The sequence below is a fragment of the Bombina bombina genome, chromosome 2 (assembly GCF_027579735.1).
Source record: "Bombina bombina isolate aBomBom1 chromosome 2, aBomBom1.pri, whole genome shotgun sequence".
Lineage (NCBI taxonomy): Eukaryota > Metazoa > Chordata > Amphibia > Anura > Bombinatoridae > Bombina > Bombina bombina.
In genome coordinates, this window is record NC_069500.1 from 193158339 (window position 1) to 193182646 (window position 24308).

At 35.4% G+C, this 24308-nt stretch overlaps 1 protein-coding gene across 2 annotated transcripts; it reads left to right on the plus strand.

The window, feature by feature from the left end:
- The first annotated feature begins 186 nt into the window (after positions 1-186).
- ENC1 (ectodermal-neural cortex 1) lies at positions 187-16764 on the plus strand. Of its 2 annotated transcripts, none has more exons than XM_053701418.1 (3): positions 187-424; positions 8406-10205; positions 13352-16764. In XM_053701418.1, the coding sequence occupies exon 2, from the start codon at positions 8417-8419 to the stop codon at positions 10184-10186; it is 1770 nt and encodes a 589-aa protein (XP_053557393.1). In that variant the 5' UTR covers positions 187-424; positions 8406-8416; the 3' UTR covers positions 10187-10205; positions 13352-16764. The 2 variants fall into 2 exon arrangements, with proteins under 2 accessions (XP_053557393.1, XP_053557392.1); XM_053701417.1 differs by lacking the exon at positions 187-424 and adding an exon at positions 1312-1606.
- The last annotated feature ends 7544 nt before the right edge of the window (positions 16765-24308 follow it).

Here is a 24308-nt window from a genome sequence, read left to right on the forward strand (position 1 = left end):
TTTCCTGTTATCTCTGGTTCCCTTCACAATGCAGTAACACTTTTTTTTCCTCCCAGAGAGCACTTTGCATAGGACAGCCTTCCCTAAGCTGTGGCTGGGTATCAGACCTATGGGAGTGCGGTCCTCCCCTCCCCGGCAGCTCCTCCCCAAACCTCCAACACCTCTGTGTGAATGAAGCCAGCACAGTCTAAGGCTGCTGCTACTACACATCGTGTGGGTCCTCTCTGCTCCTCCTCCTCCTCATAGCCCATGTGTCCTCCAAAGAAATAGCCCAGGACTCTACCGTTAGCCTTAGAGTGCAGGACAGACAGCTGCCCACGGCTCCCACTTGTGGATGTAGTAACACGAGAGGATCCCCGGCTACTACCCTGCGAGAGAACAGTGTGACCTGCACACACGGACATGATCCCCTGTGAGCTGAGCTGTAAGTTTGTTTTTATTTATGCTATTGATTTTTATGTTTTCTTAGTTATAGTCATAATTGCCTTTTGCAGAAGAGCTAAACAAATGATAGTGCAACTTTAGGAAGATACTGGTTTGCTGAGTGACCTAAAGTAGCAGAACGTTATAGGCTATAGAACTATCAGATCATGACAAAAAGAACACATTCTATACACAGACGTGCAAATTGGCTGTATGAAAAAGACCACCACAAACACACTTTATGTATATTCTCTGTTACAGGTAAATAAAAAAATATCCTTCTTAAAAATAGTTGCAGCCTAAACTTATTTAATTGGGTTTACAGTGAATTTTTAATGTGATTCAACTGTTATTATTTGAACGATGCTTTATTAATATGGGGAGGAGCGTGTGTGAATTCTTCACTGTCCTTAATCAGCCTGTTCTCATTCTGTTTGATAAGATACTAAGGATCTAGCAGTTTATCAAGAGAATGGGTGTGATGTATAGTACTGTATGTGCAATTTATAAAACGTGTAGCTAGTATTGTTTAACCCCTTATGCAACTTACTTTCTAATAGTATTAATAATATCATGAATCTGTAGTAATGTGTCCACATTAGTATGTGTAGTTAAGTGTGTTTTTTTAGGATAAAAATAGCAGAATAAATATAAATAACAAAAGTATTTTAACAGTATGTTTAAACATTTGAGATTTGTTCTCATGAGTGACAGTCTTGCAATGCAATGGTTATCACCTCAGGCAGAAATAGTTATGGGTATAAACACTAACGTGTGGTTTTGTTTTTGAAGTTAACGCTTCCAGGGGATGTTTGTAAACACATAGCCAAATGGTTTAATTATACTGCCATTCACTGAATATTCTTTTGGGGACAGTAAATGATTTGTGGTGGCCAAAGCCATGTGTGCTAAGCGGAGACACTGGTTTAGTCTTTATTCTCAGTGTCTTACACGTGCTGCATATTCAGCTGTCATGTTGTGTTAGTACAGTGTGCTCCAGCTTAGGGGCTGTATAATGCTGAGACTGGAGAAGCTTTACCAAGTAATGTTTAAAGACTGACCAGCTATGTTATCTCTGTGGTCTATATTAGTGTGTTTTTTTTCTGCAGTATTGCTGAATCACACGCATTACCACATATTTCCTTCATGCATCTTCCTGTATCATTGGAACCTCTCTATATTAGTGAGTATAAATTCTTATGCGTATATATATATATATATATATATATATATATATATATATATATATATATATATACTCATGGGAACTGTCAGTCCCTACTATAAAGCATTTTTTACTGACATGAAAGACAATTCCTGGTTTGGTCATTGCATGCTTAAATTTTACAACAAATGGAATTTAAGATATTTACTCTCACCCCCCCCCCCCCTGCATATTATATATTTGTGCAGGCCATTAATTGACGTTATGCTCTTATGCTTTAATGGTCTGTATTTTTAAAATAGTTCTACTTCGGAAATTGTTTCCTTTGTAGTGTTTTTATTGGGTATTTGTAAGGACATATGCTATGGCAAAGCCTCATATAGCAACTGTCACTACACTGTTATTGATATCAAAACTTCACCGCAGGGAAAAATCGTAACTTTGGTTTGTAGTGAATCTATCTCCAATAACAGCAATTAACAGCTCTACAAACTCTCTAAAATTCTCACTATTTAAAGAAGAAAAAACATAAAATATGCAGTGATACTGCAGATGAATTACAGTCTGTTCATTTTTAGGGAATAATTCCCTCCCATTAATATAGTATCTATTTCACAAATGTAGCGTACTTTCATTTGGTGAGAGTATATTTATGCTCTGATCCATTTTCATTGCAGTTATTAAACATTTATTAATTGCTGCATCTTAGATTTAGTGTCCAACTAATTCATTTTAATGTATTCTGTTTGAATGCTGTAGAAAGCATTTCAAACAAACCCTTGAAGTCAGATTCACTTACACATTCCAAGTCCTCTGTAATGGTTGTAAAGTCTGACACTGTCAGATAAATTCCCTTTTATGTTTCTATAAATGTAAAATGTGTTTTGTCTTGTGTTAAACCAGGTTTATTCAACCTAAGCTGCAGGACGTTTATGCTGCCCCAGCGCTTTATATTTTGCCCCAGTTTGCATGTTTATTTCACTCTGAGCATTTACCAGTCTCCATTTGCAACACAGAGAATTTCATGCTTTCTCTATGCAAACAATGTCAGTGATTCTTCATCTCTGTGTATAGGTAGGTTTGCAACACTAAATATGGTAAAGATTTGCTAATTTCAATATTTTACCTATAAATTACCTATGCCAATAAATATCTGTACGTACATAGACTATGATGTAGTGTTTAAATAGCTTATAATTTAGAGCAGATATGTCCAACCTTTTTTTTAAATGAGGGCCACATTAGATTTCTTTTTGATGAAAAGAAAATGATATAATAATCTTCTAATAAAGCAAAGCTTTAGCTAGATTGATGTAATTGTTTTGAAGGTAGCATGCATGGTGCAGTAATGTTCCTTTACAACATTATATTACTATACAGACCCAGACAGCATCTCCTCCATTTCCCTTGCTATTTATTAAAATAGCATATTCATTTTGGAGTAGTGTATAGGGGGTGGGATTGGGTACTGTGTCACAGTGCTTAGATTTTGTAAACCTGAGCTAGAAAAATAATTTTATATTCATAATTTCTCAGCTGCTCTGCACAAAGTTCCCTGGGTAAAACTGCAGTGTTTGGTTCTTTAGGTATGTCTTACTTTAAGCTACTTAAGTACACACTTGGGATTTTCAGGAACATCTTTGTTTCCAAGCAACAATTCATGTTTCCGAATCTAATCCCCTGTCCTAAATCAGCCTTATTGTGCTGGGTATATTTGCAACTCGAATCTGCAGTTTATTTTAGCTTTCCTCTAGCCTTTATTGGGAAAGTAATAACTGTAGTTAAGTATCATTTCATGTTTATAACCTAATACAGTTAAAAAATATTTTTTATGTGCTCCTTTGCTAGAAGTTTAAAGGCCCATTGCCAAGACAGATAATGACATGTCCTGACATGTCCTAATTATACTACTGCTTTATCTGAGAAAGATGACATCCACATAGGGCCAAACTGTTCTCAAATGGAATATGCGTAGCTGTTGGAAATTACTACTTTTAGATTAGATGTTGAAAGTGTTCTTGGCAATGCAGTTCTGTGCATGCTATAATTTATGAAGTTTGATTTTATTGTGTCCTACTTTTTATGCCATTCTTATGCTCCTTTTTTTTTTTACAATGCGTTTATGGTCTTTAAAAGAGTTAAACGTATTTTAAAAAGGGCATTCTAGTGCAGACATTATACACTCTGTTTCATTACAGCATGTCATTTTTGTATTATAGACTTAAATTGATGGTAAATTTCAGACTAATAATCTTGCAATAAAAAATATTTTAGTGTACAAGCAAAAACAAAAAGGTATACACATTTTTTTTTAATGGCAACACATTAGCTTTGCATAATCAACAAATGCAAGGTAACAAGACAATGCAATAGCACTTAGTTTGAACTTCAAATGAGTAGTAGATTTTTTTATAACAAATTTCAAAGTTATGTATATTTCCACTCCCCTTGTACCATGTGATAGCAATCAGCCAATCACAAATGCATATACGTATAGTCTGTGAATTCTTGCACATGCTCAGTAGGATCTGGTGACTCAAAAATTGTAAATATAAAAGACTGTGCACATTTTTTTTAATTGAAGTAAATTGGAAAGTTGTTTAAAATGACATGCTGTATCTGAATCAGGAACATTTTATTTAACCTGAGTGTCCCTTTATATGGCATTTGATTGCTAAAGATTACCACCACTTTAAGGTAACTATGGGGTAGTATGCTTGGGCCTCAATCTGATATTACAAGTTGTTAAAAGCGTTTTTTTTGCATAGGTGTTACGTGTAAAGCACATCCTATACTTTCAATGGAAAGCAAAGTGGTAGTAATATGCTCATTTAGTGCACATTATGGGCCAGATTTATCATTATTTAGAATGACAAGTTTTTTTGCAAGCATGGTACCTGTCCACCTGGAATCGCAAGGAGTGTGCGACCCTGCAACTGATAGGCACATCCAAACCTTAATAAATATACCCCTATAATCTGTTCAGAGAGAGATTATGGAATACCAAACAAATCTATTGTAATGTAAACCATACATAAAATGGGCTTTACTTTAGACTCGTGTAGTAAGAAAGATGAATGAAAGGTACCTGTATTATGGCACTGTAATTCCCATTGCTTATATAGATCTTTTAAACTTTTTTTTTCTTTTGTTTTATAATGTCACCAGAACCCTCTCAGCAACTGTATTATTGCCCCGAGGGTACATAGTTACATTGTCACATTTATTCCAAGCTTATGAGCTAGAGGAGAAATTGAGAAGACAGCTACATTCTTAGGAGGAAGGGGAAACAAGTTACTAGCCTTCCCAATTATTGTAAATAATGCACTTGGGGTCTACAAATCTGTTTAAAAAATTGGATCTAGTAAGAATATTTAGGAGCCAGACATAGTTTTTGGAGCTAGACAATGGTATTTGTATATAGATATATTGAGAATAACCCAATGGGCACAATTCTAGGAGCCAGTGGCTCCCTAGCCCCTTCATTTGTCAAGCCCTGATTGTACTCAATGGTAAATAAAGATACCATGCTACATTTTTTACTAGTCCTGGACTAGTGGAAATGTATTACCCTGTAGGTATTTACAACCTAAATAAATTAGGAGACATGAATTTTAGGAGACCCCTTGTTCAACAGTAATCTAAACAAAGAACATGGCATTAAAATAATTCATCTGCATGATCTATCTGTCTTATGCGATCCATTTCTGTGTTTGACTGTGATACTTGCATTGTGACATGTGTAAAGTATGTCAGCTGAAAATCAGCAGTGTGAGGGAAAATACAGGGTAACCTGCTGAGCACAGGTCTGTAATATGTTTATAGGAAAGCTGAGGAACTGGTTTTCCTTAAGGTTACATGACTGTTGAGCAATTTATCAAGTGTTTTGTAAAAATTTAATTGCATTTAAGCAGGCATATATTTTTCTTTATTAGGGTATATCTTTATTTGCCAGGGCTTGACAAACCCATGAGCCAGGGAGTCACTGGCTCCTAGGATTTTACCCCTGGTTCCAAACCTTTGGGTTATTCTCCAAATATCTAAATGCAAATACGACTTTCTGGCTCCTAAAATTTGTCTGGATCTTAAAGGGACATGAAACCCAACATTTTTCTTTCATGATTCAGATAGAGAATACACTTTTAAACAACTTTCCAATTTATTATTATTATTATTATTATTATTATTATCGGTTATTTGTAGAGCAAATTTCCAATTTACTTCTATTATTTAGTTTGCTTCCTTCTCTTGTTATCTTTTGCTGAAAGGTTTATCTAGGCAAGCTCAGGGGCAGCACAGAATCTAGGTTCTAGCAGTTGATTGGTGGCTGCATATATATATTGATTGTGATTGACTCACCCATGTGTTCTGTTAGAAACCATTATTGCATTGCTGCTCCTTCAATAAATGATACCAAGAGAATGAAACAAATTAGATAATAGAAGTAAATTAGAAAGTTGTTTAAAATTGTATTCTCTATCTGAATCATGAAAGAAAATGTTTGGGTTTCATAACCCTTTAAATATTCTTACTGGCTCCTAAATTTTAAACTGTTTAGTTGACCCATATGAAGTTGTTTCAATTGCACATGCTCATAGTTGTGTAACTGTCAAGGATCAAGTCTGATGCAAAGCTTCTCCGTATACGTCTAAAATATTCTTCTGCAGAAATTAAACATGTTATGTACATATTGATAAAAGTTTTGAAAAAAGTATTGTCATTTTTATTATACATGTAATTTACTTGCTATTTATGGTCAAATAAAAACATATTTCCTTTGAAACCTAACCACCTTTACCAATAGGTACCCATGCTTTAGTGAGACAGGTTTTGTTTATTTGCGAAGTTTGTCAGTGTGATCCATGTAATTGCAATGCTTATGCTTTGTTTAACACAGAGGGTAATATTCTGTGTTGAAAGGGAAATGGTAAATCACAGAAGTCTTGTGGTCAACTGTTCTGCATTTAGAGGTTGACTGGTAAATCACAATCTACATTTTTACACCTGTGCTTAGGCATGTGGGCTAGACTGTTACCCTCCAATGTCTCCCACCAATTTTCCCCAAAGTGTATATTTGTATAAAACAGGAAGCTATTTAAAGAGATGGGTTAGTAATGATGCGTGATAATCAACCTTCATATCTGAGAAAATGTTGCAATTACTAATACAGCTTTATTTTGTCAAATGAGCATATTGGTTTATGTCTTTTCACAGAGTTCCCTCTCCCCAGAACAAAAGAACCCTTGCTATCCAATCACCAACTAATTCACATTTATAGGATTTGAGCATGTATTGTTGTTTGCACATATGCATTTAAAGAGATTGGTAAGCCCTTCCCTCTTCTCCTCCCTCATAGTGTTTTATCATGAATTCAGCCTAGTTAATTAATAATAATTTATTAAACAGGTGGTGATTAGAATGCAATATATATCTGACTGTTTCATTACCTAACAAATAAACATCAATCTTATCTATACATCCAGTCCCAGGGATATGCCCTCACTGCCAGGATGCTGGAAAATAAACAATACATCTGTCAAATAATCCACACTTGCTTGGCTTGTAGCTGCAAAAGTAAAACATTTTTGGTGACGTTTCAGGAACCTAGATCCCCTTCCTCAGTGAAATACAAATACAACTTCTACTGGGTTATAAATATTAACTGATTTTATATGTATTTGATCATAGGGATCGCCAAAGTTGTCTGGCTTCTAGATTCTGAACACATTTGTAGAGCCCTGATATAAACATTAATATTCACACCTAAAATTCATAGAATGCCCACTGCCAGGTTTACACCGATACCATTTTTTTATGAACGAGTACAAGTACCGATACTTGTTTTCAAATACTCGCCGATATCAATTACCAATACTTTTTTTTTAATGTCATGTGACAGTTTACCAAGCACAATACAGACTAATTATTTAAGATTCCTTCTTTATAATTATAAAGGACTGTAATTCAAAAGACATTATGAAATAATAAAACAGTTTGATTTGTCAAAAGTTCACTGAACATGTTTATAAATAAAAAATATTACAATAAAATATTAAATTTAAAGGGGTGATGCAATTGGGTTGTAGGGCTGTTATATAACATCAATCTGACATTTGTATGGAGGTTCGACTCTAAGTTGAACAGTCTTTCACTTTCTACCATACTGCATGGGGCAGAAAGATATTTTTGGGCCAATTTAGCCAGAGCTGGGAATCTGTTTATTAACTGCCCAGTACTTCAGGGGTTTGAGGTACAGTGATCTCTACTACAATAATACAAATAACAGCAATTTGTATTGGCAGAACAGTAGTAAACAATTTTTAGTTTAGTCTCCACTCCAGTTTAAAATGAAATGGGAACATGCAGTTTGAAAAAACGCCACAAGGTAGCATATGGGTAGGAAGTGGAGGTATCGGTTTAAGTATCGGTGCATTTGCACGAGTACAAGTACTCATGCAAATACTTGGTATCGATACCGATACTAGTATCGGTATCGGTGCAACCCTACCCACTGCTATTGCAAAGAATAATTTTCCTAACATGATTGTTGATGTAAAACTAATAATCCACCTCAAGAGCGCAAATGACTGGAGAAACATTGGTTCACAGAAAAAGTAGATAACAGTCTTAACCCAAACTTTCCTGGGAGAAAGTGTAATAAATACAACCAAAATTTGTGTTGCAGTTTTTTAGTTTAATTTAATTAAATTTAGCAGGACTGTTTTGCTGATTTAATATTGATATTTCAAGGGCCTATAATGTTAATTTTGCTATCTATAAATAAACAATTGTAAAACCTGTTATTGTTTAATTACAGGAGTGAAGAAAATGTCAGTCTGCCTACATGAGAATCGCAAGTCCAGAGCCAGCACTGGCTCTATGAACATTTATCTTTTCCACAAATCCTCCTATGCGGACAGTGTCCTAACGCACCTTAACCTCTTACGCCAACAATGTCTCTTTACGGATGTCTTACTCCTGGCAGGGAACAGGTCTTTTCCATGCCACAGAGCTGTCCTTGCTGCTTGCAGTCGTTATTTTGAAGCTATGTTTAGTGGTGGACTTAAAGAAAGCCAGGCAAATGAGGTAAATTTCCATAATGCCATCCATCCAGAAGTTTTAGAACTCCTCCTGGATTATGCCTATTCGTCTAGAGTCATCATCAATGAAGAGAATGCAGAATCCCTTCTAGAAGCTGGAGATATGTTAGAGTTTCAAGACATCAGAGATGCATGTGCTGAGTTCCTGGAGAAGAACCTTCATCCAACTAACTGTTTAGGCATGTTGCTGCTATCTGATGCTCATCAGTGCACTAAACTGTATGAGTTGTCTTGGAGAATGTGCCTAACTAATTTCCAAACCATTTGTAAGACAGAAGACTTCATGCAGCTGCCTAAAGATCTGGTGGTTAAGCTCTTATCCAATGAAGAGCTGGAAACTGAGGATGAGAGAATGGTGTATGAAACCGCAATGAACTGGATTAATTATGATCTAAATAAAAGGCTATGTTACCTATCTGAGTTGCTGGAAACTGTCAGATTAGCTCTATTACCAGCTATTTATCTTATGGAGAATGTAGCCATGGAAGAGCTTATCATTAAGCAGAAGAAAAGTAAAGAACTGGTAGAAGAAGCAATAAGGTGCAAATTAAAGATATTACAAAATGATGGTGTTGTTACAAGTTTGTGTGCCAAGCCTCGTAAAACTGGACATGCTTTATTTCTTCTAGGTGGACAGACTTTTATGTGTGATAAACTTTATCTTGTAGACCAAAAAGCAAAAGAGATAATACCCAAGGCAGACATCCCAAGTCCTAGGAAAGAATTCAGTGCTTGTGCTATAGGTTGCAAAGTTTACATCACTGGAGGCCGGGGTTCAGAAAATGGTGTTTCTAAGGATGTTTGGGTCTATGATACACTCCATGAAGAGTGGTCAAAGGCTGCCCCTATGCTTGTTGCAAGGTTTGGCCATGGCTCTGCTGAGCTTAAGCACTGCTTGTATGTGGTAGGAGGCCACACAGCAGCTACTGGGTGTCTCCCTGCCTCTCCCTCAGTGTCATTAAAGCAAGTTGAACAGTATGACCCAGCTACCAACAAATGGACAATGGTTGCTCCTCTACGTGAAGGTGTGAGCAATGCTGCAGTGGTCAGTGCAAAGCTTAAATTATTTGCATTTGGAGGAACTAGTGTGAGCCATGATAAGTTGCCCAAAGTTCAGTGCTATGATCCTTGTGAAAACAGGTGGTCAGTACCAGCCACTTGCCCCCAACCTTGGCGATACACAGCTGCTGCAGTTCTTGGAACACAGATCTTCATCATGGGTGGAGATACAGAATTCTCAGCTTGTTCTGCCTACAAATTTAATAGTGAAACCTATCAGTGGACTAAAGCAGGAGATGTGACTGCTAAACGAATGAGCTGTCACGCTGTTGCATCTGGTAATAAACTGTTTGTAGTTGGAGGCTATTTTGGGATCCAGAGATGTAAAACGTTAGACTGTTATGACCCAACTCTTGATGCTTGGAACAGCATAACTACAGTACCTTACTCCCTTATTCCTACTGCATTCGTCAGCACATGGAAACATCTCCCGTCCTAAAGCAAAGCACACTGACATGGTAAGCAAAATAGCAGTTAAGTTTGTTAAAGATCAGAGTCTTCATGGGTAAAGCTATAACCCCACTTTCCTAAAAACAAAACAAAAACCTGCCCTTGGCCTTCAAGGACTTAGAAAGTAGCATATGAGCCTACCTAGGCTTAGCTTTCAACAAAGAATACCAAGAGAACAAAGCAAATTTGATGACAGTTGCAAATTGCATGCCCTATCTGAATCATGAAAATTTTGACTAGACCGACCCTTTAAATATAAATTGCTGTAGCAAAATATACTATTTGTTTGCACTTTTATGTCGCTTTAAGGATATCCTCAAATATTTTCATTCCCTTGGATTCTTTTGTGGGTGAAGTACAGGTGCCTTATTTTGTTGTTTCTTCAGCAAACAACTTTTTCCAAAAGTATACGAAGTACTTAACCAAGCACACACGCATTTCCGATTCCTTGTAGATAGTGTAAATAAAACAAAGAGTCTCACAGACAGCTTCCTCATTCTCTTGTTATTGCTAATGATTGGCATTAATACTTAGTTTGTTCAGCACACTCATTTTTTTCCTATTGCTCACTGTTGATCATTACTAAATAGTCTGAGCCATGAGAAAATGAACATTTGATGCTCACCAGCTAATCATACATGAAACTAAACATTTCTAATTTTGCTCTTCCTCTTCTAGTTCAGCTTAAGGGCAGAGGTGGGGCTTTGTAAGTATGTGGCTTAGGAATGCTGACCTGCAAACCCAGTATATTTACAGGATTGCTTTGCAAACCAGCAGGAGACGGATCATTTTGTTTAATACAGTTCTATTAATAGTTTTAGTCTTTGCGTAATCAACCATCAGTTTTCGAAGCTGCTTAAAGGGACATTCTGTTGCAATAAAAATGGTCGAATTTATAAATAAGCAAATGTTTGTTGCAAACTATGATTTCAGCCCCGCAAAGAGGTTTATATGCATAGTCAAAGTCAGACACAGGAGCTGCAGTGTATCGGCTATCTTGATCAAGAGATGACCGGTGTCCTGCTGAAAATATCATGGGAATATGTCTGGTGCGTGAGCCTTCACTATGTGCTCAACCTCTTTGCAGGTGTTGCTAAATGTAGCCACCAATAAGCAAGTGCTATACAGGGTGATGAAAATAAAATGGGCTGGCTCCTAAGCTTTACATTCCTGCTTTTTAAATACATGTAGCAAGAAAACAAAGAAAAATTGATAATAGCAGTAAATTAGAAAATTGCTTAATACTGCATGTTCTATCTGAATCATTAAAGAAAGAAAAGTTTAGTGTCCCTTTAACATTGCATGGTCTATCTCTATCATGTAAGTTTACTTTTGACTAGTCTATTATCCCTTTAATCTGTGCCTTACAAGTCACTGCTAACATTTCAATTTTAATCTTTAAGTTGAAACTGACTTTTGTGTTGTGCCCATATGCACGTTACCTAAAAATAGTGTTCCCCAACCTGGTGTGTTACAGGCCTCAACTACGAATGTGAACCATGATGAGCTCTGAGGGTAAAAAGATTCATAGTTGCTGCCAGTGTTAAATAATAATAATTTTATTTGTAGCGCTATTGTAATGTTTAATTATACATATTGGTTAAAATACCCACAATGTAATTATTGGTCCACATTGTATTTGTATTACATAATAGAGTTTTGTAACAGTGTCGAAATTTGAGATCCATAGCCCTAAATGAACACACATTCTGAGTATTGCAAGCTCAACAGAACCATGTTTATTCACAGAATACTTGTTCTATAAACTTCTTATTTAATTTCACACTCCCCTCCAAATCATGGAACGTTTTTCATTCTGTTCAGATTTGTAGCACAGTTAGGCTTTAGCAGTATATATACATCACACTGGTCCCTTGCTCTGTTTCTTGACTGTGCCCTTTTTCCTTCTAGTGAAGAAGAAAAAAATATCTCTGCATTTTATTTGTTTGTAGATTTCTAGTATTCAGGGGTAAAAGGCAAAGACAGTTTTAGCAATGTGTGTTCTTAGTTGAGAAGCCTGAATGAGATTAAATGTCTCACAAAAACATTGTAAAAAGAAGCAGAGTCAGGCTATTGTCTATTCAAGTCCACAGACATAATTGCTAACCCTCCCCCCTCTTTTGAGTTATGTGTTAATGTGATAGGAGCAATTCAACTAGTCACACTTTTATGTGGTGCAGAAAATCATTAAATGTACAACCTACTTTTACTTCACTGCACATTTTCTTAGTAGATCTGATTGTGTTTATATTTTTTATATATTATGTCACGTTGCATATAGTAATTACATGCATCTTTCATGAAAAATAGCAAAAAACTTAAGCAAGTGTAAAGGAATTAAGACAAAATGCAATACTTTCCTTGCTGCTGCTGAACAGCTAGTTGTGAGGCTTTTTGTATTGCCCAGATGTGTGCACTTTGTTACACCCCTGCTGTACTTAAAGGAACAGTATACACAAATTTTAATTTGACTGCATGTAATAGATCCCACTATAAAGAATATGCACAGATACTGATATACAAATCCAGTATAAAGTAATTTTAAAACGTATTTAGAAGCTCCCAGTTTAGCACTGCTGATGAGATTAGGCTGGGACACCCAACTGATAGAGGATGGGGGGGGGGGGCAGGCATCTCCCCATTCCCTGCATATGAAAAGACCGATTACACAACCAGAAGTCTGTAGACATCAGTATACATCTAAAACGTTCGGTCTTCGTTGGGAGTCTGGAAATCGGCACAGTGTTATTTAAAAAAAATAAGCAAAACTAAATTTTTACAAAAACCCTCCCAGATAAGCTATATAAATGGATCATCTGCCCCACAGAGTGTGCTGTCAGGTTGGTAAAGTCAGAGCTTCATCTCCTGTATCCAAAAGTAACCAGTTTGGCTCTTTTTAAAATAAGGAAAAAACCCCCACAAAACACAACTCCTCTTGTGTGACTTTGCAACAGCTATATAATATAGTATTAGTAGTGCAATACACTGGCTATTGTAGTCTATGCTGTTTCTTAACGTCCCTTTTATTTAACCCTGAGAAAAACAATTCTATTGTTGTTATGACTTGTAGAGTAATGAACGTTGTTAGGACCTTTTGTGAGGTTTCTTTGCTCTTTCTGCTTTTTCATCTTCTCTCCTTTATCTCTCACAACAGACCTCAGCTGTGAAGGTTCCAGACCAGCTCTGAGAAAATGAAGACTGAGACTTTTAAGACTTCAAGGGTTGCACACAACAAACCCTTTTCAACCTCACTCAAATGAAATGGATTTCAAGCAAACAAAAAAAAAATCACTGTTGCTCTGTGAGCTGGTAGGAACCTAAACATCAGTATTAACCACTTTTGGTTCCAGTGTCTGCTACAAAATAACAGTGCAGAGTTATGCTGTCAAATTTTAAGGGTTTTGCCTTCTAAAAGATGGATAAATAAACCGGTTTGTGAATTACATAATTCTGGAGCTGTGAAGACCACGCTGTTTGTGAAATGCCTGTAAGAATCCACACAATGCTCATATAAAGGGGCATCTAAACAGCTATCATGTTAAAGTCCATGCATGTATATTCAACAACATATAGGTCACCATGATTACAAGAATTGCTCAACACTAGTCGTGTTGATTAAACTCACTGTTTATTGCATAGTCAGCATCAACATTGTGAAAACAGCAGAAAAAAACCCCCTGAACAAATACTGGAAGTCTTTATATAGAGATCCCTTCACCATTTCATTTGCCTATTTATATGACTCGATTTCTTAATACATTCCATGTTGTCTATTTATTGTCCTGTGCTGTCTGCATGCTGATACAATACCTGTGGTTGTATTCACATGTGAGAAGCCTGATTTGAATGTGGGAGTGTTTGGGGCAAGCAGCAATGGGGAAGGAGCACAAAGAAATTATACGCAGTAGTCTGTGTGAAGTATGGACATGCATACGTATTGAAGGTGTAGAACTGTTAAAATAAATATATATATATATATACCGTATATACACTTCCAAAGTATTGAATTTAGCAAACAAAAAATCCAGGTATAATTTGAAGAGCTTTATTAACCTTTTAGCAAGTTTGCAGTAAAGACGGCTAAAAACATAATTATTTTACAATTACTTAAACGGACATTAAAAGTAATATTTGTTGCATTGATAAATAGGGGAAAAAATTATTTCCCTATGTTGGAAAAATAATAATTTTTGTGGTTATGCTTGTAGGGCTTGTCATTGTCAGAGTTGTAGGGGTCGTCTTTATCAGCTAGTGAGATTCTGTCCCCATGGTCCTGCTGTGCCCAAACATGCACTTCCTGATAGTTTCACAGTCAAAATAGCATTAAATGAACCTGTTTATTTTTAGTACATCCGCGCAATTGACAGTTTGTTCACTGCTGAATGCGGATGAAGGAGGCAGCTCGCGGCATTCTGCTCTTTTTGGCGCCAGATTTATTCTTGTGAAAGTGCAACACACTAAGGTCTGGATTTGCGCAGATCTTAGTGTAATTCACTTTCACAAGAATAAATCTGGTGCCAAAAAGAGCTGATTGCCGTGAACAGCCACTGCCTTCCGCATTTGGCAGTGAATTAAACTAATCTATTTTTATCATGTAGAAATAGTGCTCTTTCAAATGCATGGTAGAAATGTGTTGCATTTAATGGCCCTTTAATGTTTGTTATAAGTAAGAAGAGACCTGAGGACCAAATTCAGTCCATAGAGGCTTTTTAAGCTTTTCATTCGTAGCAGAAATTATTCAAAATTTTACCCCAGAAAACATCCTCTTTTACCCAACAAAATACATGCAAACCCTTGCACCCCAGTCCATTCTCCCTTTAAACTTCAGTGTCCTTAAAAGAAAATTCTGGATTTAATTACATTTGCTGTGGGTCGTTTATAGGAATTAAAAGTGCAATTTGGCCCTTTGAGGAGTTGTGGACACATGCAGGCAGCCTTTTTAAAAATAAGTATTATATAATTATTATTTTTTGCCCCTTATTTAGGCCAATGTGGCAGTTCTGAGCTATACTTATTCCTTATTGTATGCATGTCCAGGCTTCTAACTTAATACTTAAAACCATTTAAAATGTTCTGTCACTAATATCTTTAACAACTTACAACACAAATCAGAAAACCATCTGTGTCAGGAAGAACTTGTCAATACATTTGGTAGGTAACAGAGAGGGCACCAACCGTCTAGTAAAGCCCTGACTGGAGCATTTGAAGTACATTGGACACCACTACAAAGTATTGCATGTTTATTTTTAAGTGCTATGTTATGTGTGTTCTGTACACCGGCTGCTTATTTAGCTTTCCAAATTAAGGGAGGGCCTGAAGAGCTGGTCTCCACAAGTTCTGAATTAGTTAAATGGACATTAAACTAACAAAATGTATTTCCCTAAGCAAATGAATTAAAATCACAATGTAATATGCATTCATTATTTATCTGGTTTGCTTTGTTACAAATATATATATATAATTCTGAAAAATGTTACACTATACTACAGAGTTTGACTTTCAGCATGGAACAAGCACAGTTTTCTTAGTAAATAATTTTAATTTTACAGCATAAGCAAACAAAATAGATAATGATTGTATATATTGCGTTTTAAGTGAATTATAGTTTTGTGTTTATTGTCCCTTCAAAGTAAATCCTCATCAAAATAAGAAGTTTTTTTTTTTTTTTTTTTTAGTTTTTCTTTTCTTTTTATTACAATTTTTATTTACAGCAATTCCAGTTTGTTGCGTATTTTCAAGCACTGGATTGGTTAACGTATGTTGTACTCCAACAGATGAAACATGAAATAGAAGCAGTTACACGTGCAATTTTTGTGTATGAAAAATATTAATAAAAAAAGTCAATTAAAACTACCAGGAAATTTATGTTCACATATGATAGTTATGTAAACACTCACTGACTGATAGAGCAACTCCCACTGATCTGTTGCTAGAGAGGGGCTTACATTGACAATACTGGCAAGAATAGTTGATTTATTTAGCACATAATCACCCATTTTTGCTAAAAAACAAAAAAACAAACAAAGATCCCCTGCACAAAGTAAAAATACATTTAAGAACTCCAATCTGAAAGGTCATGATGAGCTTGAGCAATGGCTTCTTCAAATAGACTTGGTTACAAAAGAAGAAACTCTTAAATTACACGGAGGTAAAATAAGTAGTGTAGAAGGTCATTTTCTCAGGCCACCAGCTCTGCAGGTCATACCTATTCTGCACAAACTGTTTGGATGCAATGTTCAGTGTTAATGTTCCCTCTCTTTGGAAAATCTTCCTTTACCTGCATGTTGTCATTAAGTCTTAAAGGAAAAAAATAAGCACATTGTCTGCTTGTCATATTGGTATTGGCATTATCTGTTATTTATTTATTTATTTATGTTAACTGAGCGATTTTTGCCAAAACCATTTGTATGTGAATGATTGGAAGTTTTTGTTGCGTTGCTTTTACCTTAAATGGATTTTTGTGATTTAAATAAAGTTGCACTGTTTTGGATTTTTCTCAAATGTTGTGCCTGTTTATTTTTTTTATATAAATGTTTTTGAAATAAATAAATGGTTACTTGAAATTTATTTTAGTTTCCAAAAAATTTTTTGTTTCAGTTGAAAATGTGTTTAATAAAAACATACATTTTTTTTTATTTACAAATAAAGTTTTATACTTTCACCAAACCTTTGCATAACACAGCATGCAATAATTGAAAAATTATAGTAACTGAACCAAATATACATTTTTCAATTGCAAAGACTTGTTTAAGCCAGAGTTTAAACTCTTAAATATGAACAGTTAAGTACAAATTAAATGACTTTCCAATTTACTTTTATTATTTTGCTTAGTTTTTTAATATCTTTTGTTGAAGCATAAATTCAAGGTAGGCTGCTAAGAGCGTGCATGTGTCTTTAGTCTATGGTAGCTGCATTTACAACATTGTAAAACACCACAATAAACTCTTTAACAAAGGATATGAAGATAACTAAGAAAAATTAGCTGAAGCAAATTGGAAAGTTAATTAAAAAATATTATACTCTATCCAATCGATTTAAGTTTAATTTTGGAATTGCTGTCCCTTTAAAGTACCCCATTATTTTTTAATTATTGTGATTTATTATATGCTGTATGTTTAAATTCTGTTGAGCATTGAAGTTTTACTGTGTAATTTCCATTATTTTTTAAGTTTCATTGGGCATTTTAGACTCTTCACAATGAAGTAAGTTTATTGCTATGGAATTTCCTAGGTTTACAGTTGTAAATTATGTGTGTGAGTGCATAATGATGTGTGTGTGTGTGCGCTCAAAAGTATTGTGTAAATGCTACAGGAAACCACTACTTAAAGGGACACTGAACCCAAATCTTTTCTTTCATGATTTAGATAAAGCATGACATTTAAAGCAACTTTCTAATTTACTCCTATTATCAAATTTTCTTCATTCTCTTGATATCTTTATTTGAAATGCAAGAATGTAAGTTTAGATGCCGGCCCATTTTTAGTGAACAACCTGGGTTGTCCTTGCTGATTGGTGGGTAAATTCATCAACCAATAAGAAAGTGCTGTCCAGAGTCCTTAACCAAAAAAAGCTTAGATGCCTTCTTTTTCAAATAAAGATAGAAAGAGAATGAAGAAAAATTGATAATAGGAGAAAATTAGAAAGTTGCTTAAAATTGCATGCTCTAACTGAATCACGAAAGAAAAAATTTGGGTTCAGTGTCATTTTAATACTACAATGCAGACTAATATCTGGGACTACAACTCCCACTTACCTCTGCTGCAAAAATAATGCTGAGCACATATTTATTACTTTTTCTCTCCAGTTTTGCTTCTACTGTGTAGCGGTATTTAGTGCTAGAGCATTAACACCATCAGAAGTAAAACTTCTGCGCACGAGCAAAACCCAACGCACGCTAACTTCAGGACTTAGGATATCAAGGCCATGTTAAATTCTCCCCTAAGACTTCAATGGAGAGCCCAGAAGGAAAAACCTAACACTTATTCCACGTATTAATATTTCACATTCCAATGTTCTTCACATATATATTATATTATTATAATTATATATTATATTATTATAAATGGATATATATATTATATTATAAATATATATATATATATATATATTTATAATATAATATATATATATATATATATATATATTTATATTTAACATGGATGATTGGCACCAGAAACAATCAGACTTAGTCAATACACACTTGCTATAATAAGGACAAGGGCAGGTGTGCAGTGCACAGATGTATAAATACATATATTGTTAACACCAAGGAGAAAAGTTTTTTAGACCAACAGTGAGAGGTACAAAAAACAAGTACCCTCAACTGATGATCTAAAAGTATACCATTGCCTTGCACAATACTAATAAGGTCATATTGTAAAAAAATCAGTAGATAACCACCAACGAATGCTCATAAACTAATCATTTAATACAGAAGTATTAACAGGAATACTATAATGAAAAACAATAAACAACAAAATATTGCTTTGAATACACCACAAAAGCGGTATAAATAACACAATTCCACTGCAGATGAATATATTATATCACTTTAAGGGTACCCTTAATTAGAGAGTCATTAGGGAGCTCCCAAATGGTAGATAACATCTCTTCACCAGTGTCCAGGATTATGACACCACAGAAGGAATATCCCAATGAAAATAATTGTCTCCACTTGCACAGGATTCATGGACAGTCCATGGTAACAGCTTTAACCCAGATTAGTCAGCAAGCAAATGTAGCAGTTAATAGCAGTCCCCCCCCCCAGTAAGTGAAAATACTGTCAGTCTCAAGCATAAGCTAGAACATAGGCAGGGCAGGTAGCAAAAACATATGATTCTCACCGTATTGATCCTGGGCTGATATTCCGTGTCACCATAGTGAATGTTCAATATGTTACTCACCAAACCCTCCTGATAATATCCCGTCTAGCTCCGATGACTGGGAGGCCGGTTGCTAACTGCTCTTTCAGCTTACCATAAAGGTTCCATTTATAATGGGACTGCTGCTCGAACTGAGCCAGGTCAGTTCACCTGAATCTCTTGTTCAATCCGTAGCTGGAGATCTTCAGTGTTTTGAAACATCTGCTGTAGAAAACGTGTAGCTGCCTTGCTACGCACGTTTCACCCCTAACGGCATGGGGCTTCTTCCGGCTTTATCTGATTACGTCACAACTGATTGACGCCTTTTGTAGATGATAGATCATGATACTCGGCCTCCATCAATCGAGTGAAATTCAAAATTCAAGCATTAATAAAAGAAACATTTTGTTTGGCCTCTATTTTGAAAAAACTCTGGCATGTTTTGACACTGGATAAATCCATAGAACAAATGGTAGGGGTAAAACCAAGCCTTACAGCTAGGAGAGCCCCCAACCTGAAGGATAAATTGGTAAGTAGTTTATTTAGAGATCCAGATAAAGTTGGCTCAAAAAATATAAAAACAGAGATGGTAACTTTAGGTGTACAAAATGTTCCGTCTGTGACGATCTATTGAGGGGTAACATATTCTGTGATACTGAAGGTAAAATACACAAAATCATAGGACACATAACATGTAAAACAGAAGGGGTAGTATACATGATTCAGTGTAACTGCCCCAGATATAACATTGGCAAAACCTACCGTGAACTGAAAGAGAGAATAAAGGAGCATACGAGAGATATAAAAAATAAACTTTTTAAAAAATAAACATTTTTACTTTCATCATAACAGTAATGAGGAAAGCCTAAAATGTAGGGGCTTAGAACGAATCCAACTAAATGGAAGAGGTGGTAATTTGGACAAATTATTACTTCAAAAAGAATGTAAATGGATATTTAATTTATGTTCCTTAAAACCAAATGGGATGAATGAGGAGATCAATTTTGCTCCCTTTTTAGGGAACTAATTCCTTTTCCATTGCTAAGTAGTATGTCAGGATAAATTCCCATACTAATCTGTCTCTTTAAATAAATAGTAAATAAATTTGCTGACGTAGATCGTATACTTATAAATGCTGATTAAACTTTTTAAGTTGAAATGTTATATAAGCCACTTGTAGCCACTAAGCGGTTAAATGTATCTTCAGTTGAAACAAAATGTTTCTTTTATTATTGCTTGAACTTTGAATTTCACTCGGTTGACGGAGGCGGAGTATCATGATCTACAAAAGGCGTCAATCAGTTGTGACGTAATCAGATACAGCCGGAAGAAGCCCCATGCCGTTAGGGGTGAAACGTGCGTAGCAAGGCAGCTACACGTTTTCCACAGCAGATGTTTCAAAACACTGAAGATCTCCAGCTACGGATTTAACAAGAGATTCAGGTGAACTGACCTGGCTCAGTTCGAGCAGCAGCCCCATTACGAATGGAACCTTTATGGTAAGCTGAAAGAGCAGTTAGCAACCGGCCTCCCAGTCATCGGAGCTAGACGGGATATTATCAGGAGGGTTTGGTGAGTAACATATTGAACATTCACTACGGTGACACGGAATATCAGCGCTGGATCAATACGGGTGAGAATCATATGTTTTTGCTACCTGCCCTGCCTATGTTCTAGCTTATGCTTGAGACTGACAGTATTTTCACTTACTGGGGGGGGGGGGGGGACTGCTATTAACTGCTACATTTGCTTGCTGACTAATCTGGGTTAAAGCTGTTACCATGGACTGTCCATGAATCCTGTGCAAGTGGAGACAATTATTTTCATTGGGATATTCCTTCTGTGGTGTCATAATCCTGGACACTGGTGAAGAGGTGTTATCTACCATTTGGGAGCTCCCTAATGACTCTCTAATTAAGGGTACCCTTAAAGTGATATAATATATTCATCTGCAGTGGAATTGTGTTATTTATACCGCTTTTGTGGCTTAATCAAAGCAATATTTTGTTGTTTATTGTTTTTCATTATAGTATTCCTGTTAATACTTCTGTATTAAATGATTAGTTTATGAGCATTCGTTGGTGGTTATCTACTGATTTTTTTTACAATATGACCTTATTAGTATTGTGCAAGGCAATGGTATACTTTTAGATCATCAGTTGAGGGTACTTGTTTTTTGTACCTCTCACTGTTGGTCTAAAAAACTTTTCTCCTTGGTGTTAACAATATATATATATATAAAGAATATTTTACTTTTTTCTATGTGAAGATCATAGGAATGTAAAATATGCATAACACGCTTCAAGTTTCATACTGTAAAGCTAACACAGAGTCGGGTTAGCACACATGAAGAATTAGTTATCTTAAGGAGCATTATGTAAATATAAAATATTGGAAAAATAATAATTATAGTTACTGTAAAATATACATATATAGATAATTTTTTAGAATATTTTAGTACATCTATAATAATTATTTAAAATGTTATATTTAGTAAATACATAATTCACCTAAGAATTAGTTATCTTAAGGCGCATTATATAAATATAAAATATAAAATATTAATAATTATAATTACTGTAAATTATACATATATATTCTATTGTTTTTTTTTAATATATTTGTAAATCTATAATTATTAAAAAAAATAAAAAAATAATAAATACATGACGCACCTTATATTTAACTCATGTCGGGATAGAATTTACGTACTCCGGTCAGATTTGCTCACATAAGCCCAACAGGACATTAATTCTTTATGTGTGCTATCCCGACCTGAGTTATTTTAAAATATGGGAGGGAAGGTGGATGGGTTGCACGGTGGGGTGTGTGCGAGATGGATCCTACGCTATAGAATTTTTTTTTAAGAGGGAGGGATGGGAAGCTCCACTACAGAATAAAATGTGAATTGAAAGGGAGGGGGGCATAATTTAATGATCGTGAGTAGGTAGGTACACTACAGATGTTTTCTATGAATTAATAAATAAAATTAATAATAAAACATGCAAACATCCCTAAACTGCATACTGGGAGACCTTCTGCCAGTACTTAAGATGGTGGTGACCAGTGGGGGGGGGGGGGTAAGGGAGGCAAGAGAGCTGTTTGGGAGGGATCAGGGAAGTGTCAGATGGGAGGGTAATCTCTACTCTGCATCACAAATGAACCTTACAAGTGAACTGATTAACCCCTTCACTGCCAGGGTTTTCATGTCATGTGCGCAGCTGCAATTAGTGGCATTCTAATTGCCAAAAAGCAATGGCAAAGCCATGCATTTCTGCTATTTCTGAACAAAGGGGATCCCAGAGAAGCTTTTATAACTATTTATCGTATGACTGCTGTAGTTGTGTGTAAATCATTTCAGTGAGAACCCCAAAGTTTGCAATTTAACAAAATGTTTTATTTATATGATTGTATCTGGCGGTCAAATAGTGGCATCAAATATACCAAAATGGGACTAGATCATTACCTTGGGTTGTCTACTTTAAAAATATACATAGTTTTCATAGGTAAAACAAAAAAATCAAAAGCTCTTTTTCTGTTAATTCAGAGCGATGGCAAAAATGCTAAAACTTCTCCAGTACTTTGTGCAACTTTTCTCTGAAATTCCTGGTAGTGAAGGGGTTAAAAAGATAGATAATCCCTTTATTACCCATTTCCTAGTTTTGCATAACCAACACGTTTATATTAAAACTTTTTGAAAAGTTAGTCTATCACATTTCCTTACATTAAAATTCCTCCTTGACCCATTGCAATCTGGATTTTGCCCCTAACACTCCACAAAGACAGCAATCATTAAGGACCAATGACCTACTTACAGCAAAATTGAAAGGCCACTTCTCTCTGCTAATCCTCCTCGATCTGTCTGCAGCCTTTGATACTCTTGCTCACTTTCTTTTGCACCAAACCCTCCAATCCTTCTGCATTTGCAACATAGCCCTCTTATGGTTCTCTAACTACCTGTCTAATCATACCTTTAGTTTAGTCTTCTGCCCCTTTACCACTTTCTGTTGGGGTACCACAAGGCTCTGTCCTTGGTTCCCTTCTCTTCTCGATTTATACGTCATCATAGGTTCTTTAATAAAGTCCCACAGGTTTCAATATCATTTGTATGCTGATGACACCAAAATCTAACTCTCTGCACCAGACCTATTTCCTTCCTTGCTAATGCTTGTCTCTAACTTTCTTTCTCATATCTCATCCTGGATGTCCTCTCTCTACCTTAAGCTAAATCTCTCCAAAACTGAGCTCATTATTTTCCCCCCTTCTTCTAAAATCTCCACCTCCCATATTTCTGTAACTGTCGGTAACTCCATCATTACCCCAACCCCACATGCCTGATGTCTTGAGGTCACACTAGACTTAGATCTTTCTTTCACGCCTCACATTCAGTCTTTGGCCAATTCCTTCCATGTTTTTTATGTGAAGAAGAAAGGAGTGTAAAATATGCGTAATGCGCTTCGGGTTTTTCACTGCAGGTCTAACGTGGTGTCGGGTTAGCGCGCATGAAGAATTAGTTATCTGAAGGAGCATTATGTAATATAAAATATTGGAAAAATAATAATTATAGTTACTGTACTGTAAAATATACATATATATTCTATTGATTTTTTTTTGAATATTTTAGTACATCTATAATAATTATTTACATTATTATTTTTCAATATATTATATTTAGTAAATACATAATGCACCTTAAAGAGAGAGTCTAGTCAAAATTAAACTTTCATGTCACCATAAAACATAAGTTCTGAAATGGCAGCTCCCTTACTTAGCTGTGGGTAGGGGCAATACTGAGAATGTCTTAAGTGCTATTTTAGTGAGAAAACAAGTACGTTGTTTGCTGTTTTTGTAAAAAAAAGTCTATTTCTTTTTAGGTTTACTTCAAATTAACATATTTATTTTTTCTAAAGGAGCACGGTTCAACATTATTTTAGCTGGATAGCAACACCCATAAGCTTACTAAAAAGAAAAATTCTCATTGCAGCAAAATCCATTTAAAAATGTCATTTTAAAATGCAATATTTTAGATACAAAAAAGAAAAGAAAGAAAATAAACAGCTTTTTGAATCCCTTTTAGTACTCCGGATAAACATTTATGGTAAGTCTCTTTCTGTAAACTGAATATAAAAAAAAAAACTTTCTTGTAATTTTAAATAAGCAGGTTTACATAGAGTAAGACAAAGTTCCATTTACTTATCACAAACTGTAGATAAATGTGGCAAGTCCTAAATCTGTATTTACATCAAAACT

Coding starts and splice junctions, on each gene's coding strand:
- ENC1 (XM_053701417.1), top strand. CDS start 1,570: ATGCATCTTCCTGTATCATTGGAACCTCTCTATATTA. Junction 1,607..8,405: donor ATTGGAACCTCTCTATATTA/GTGAGTATAAAT, acceptor GTTTAATTACAG/GAGTGAAGAAAATGTCAGTC.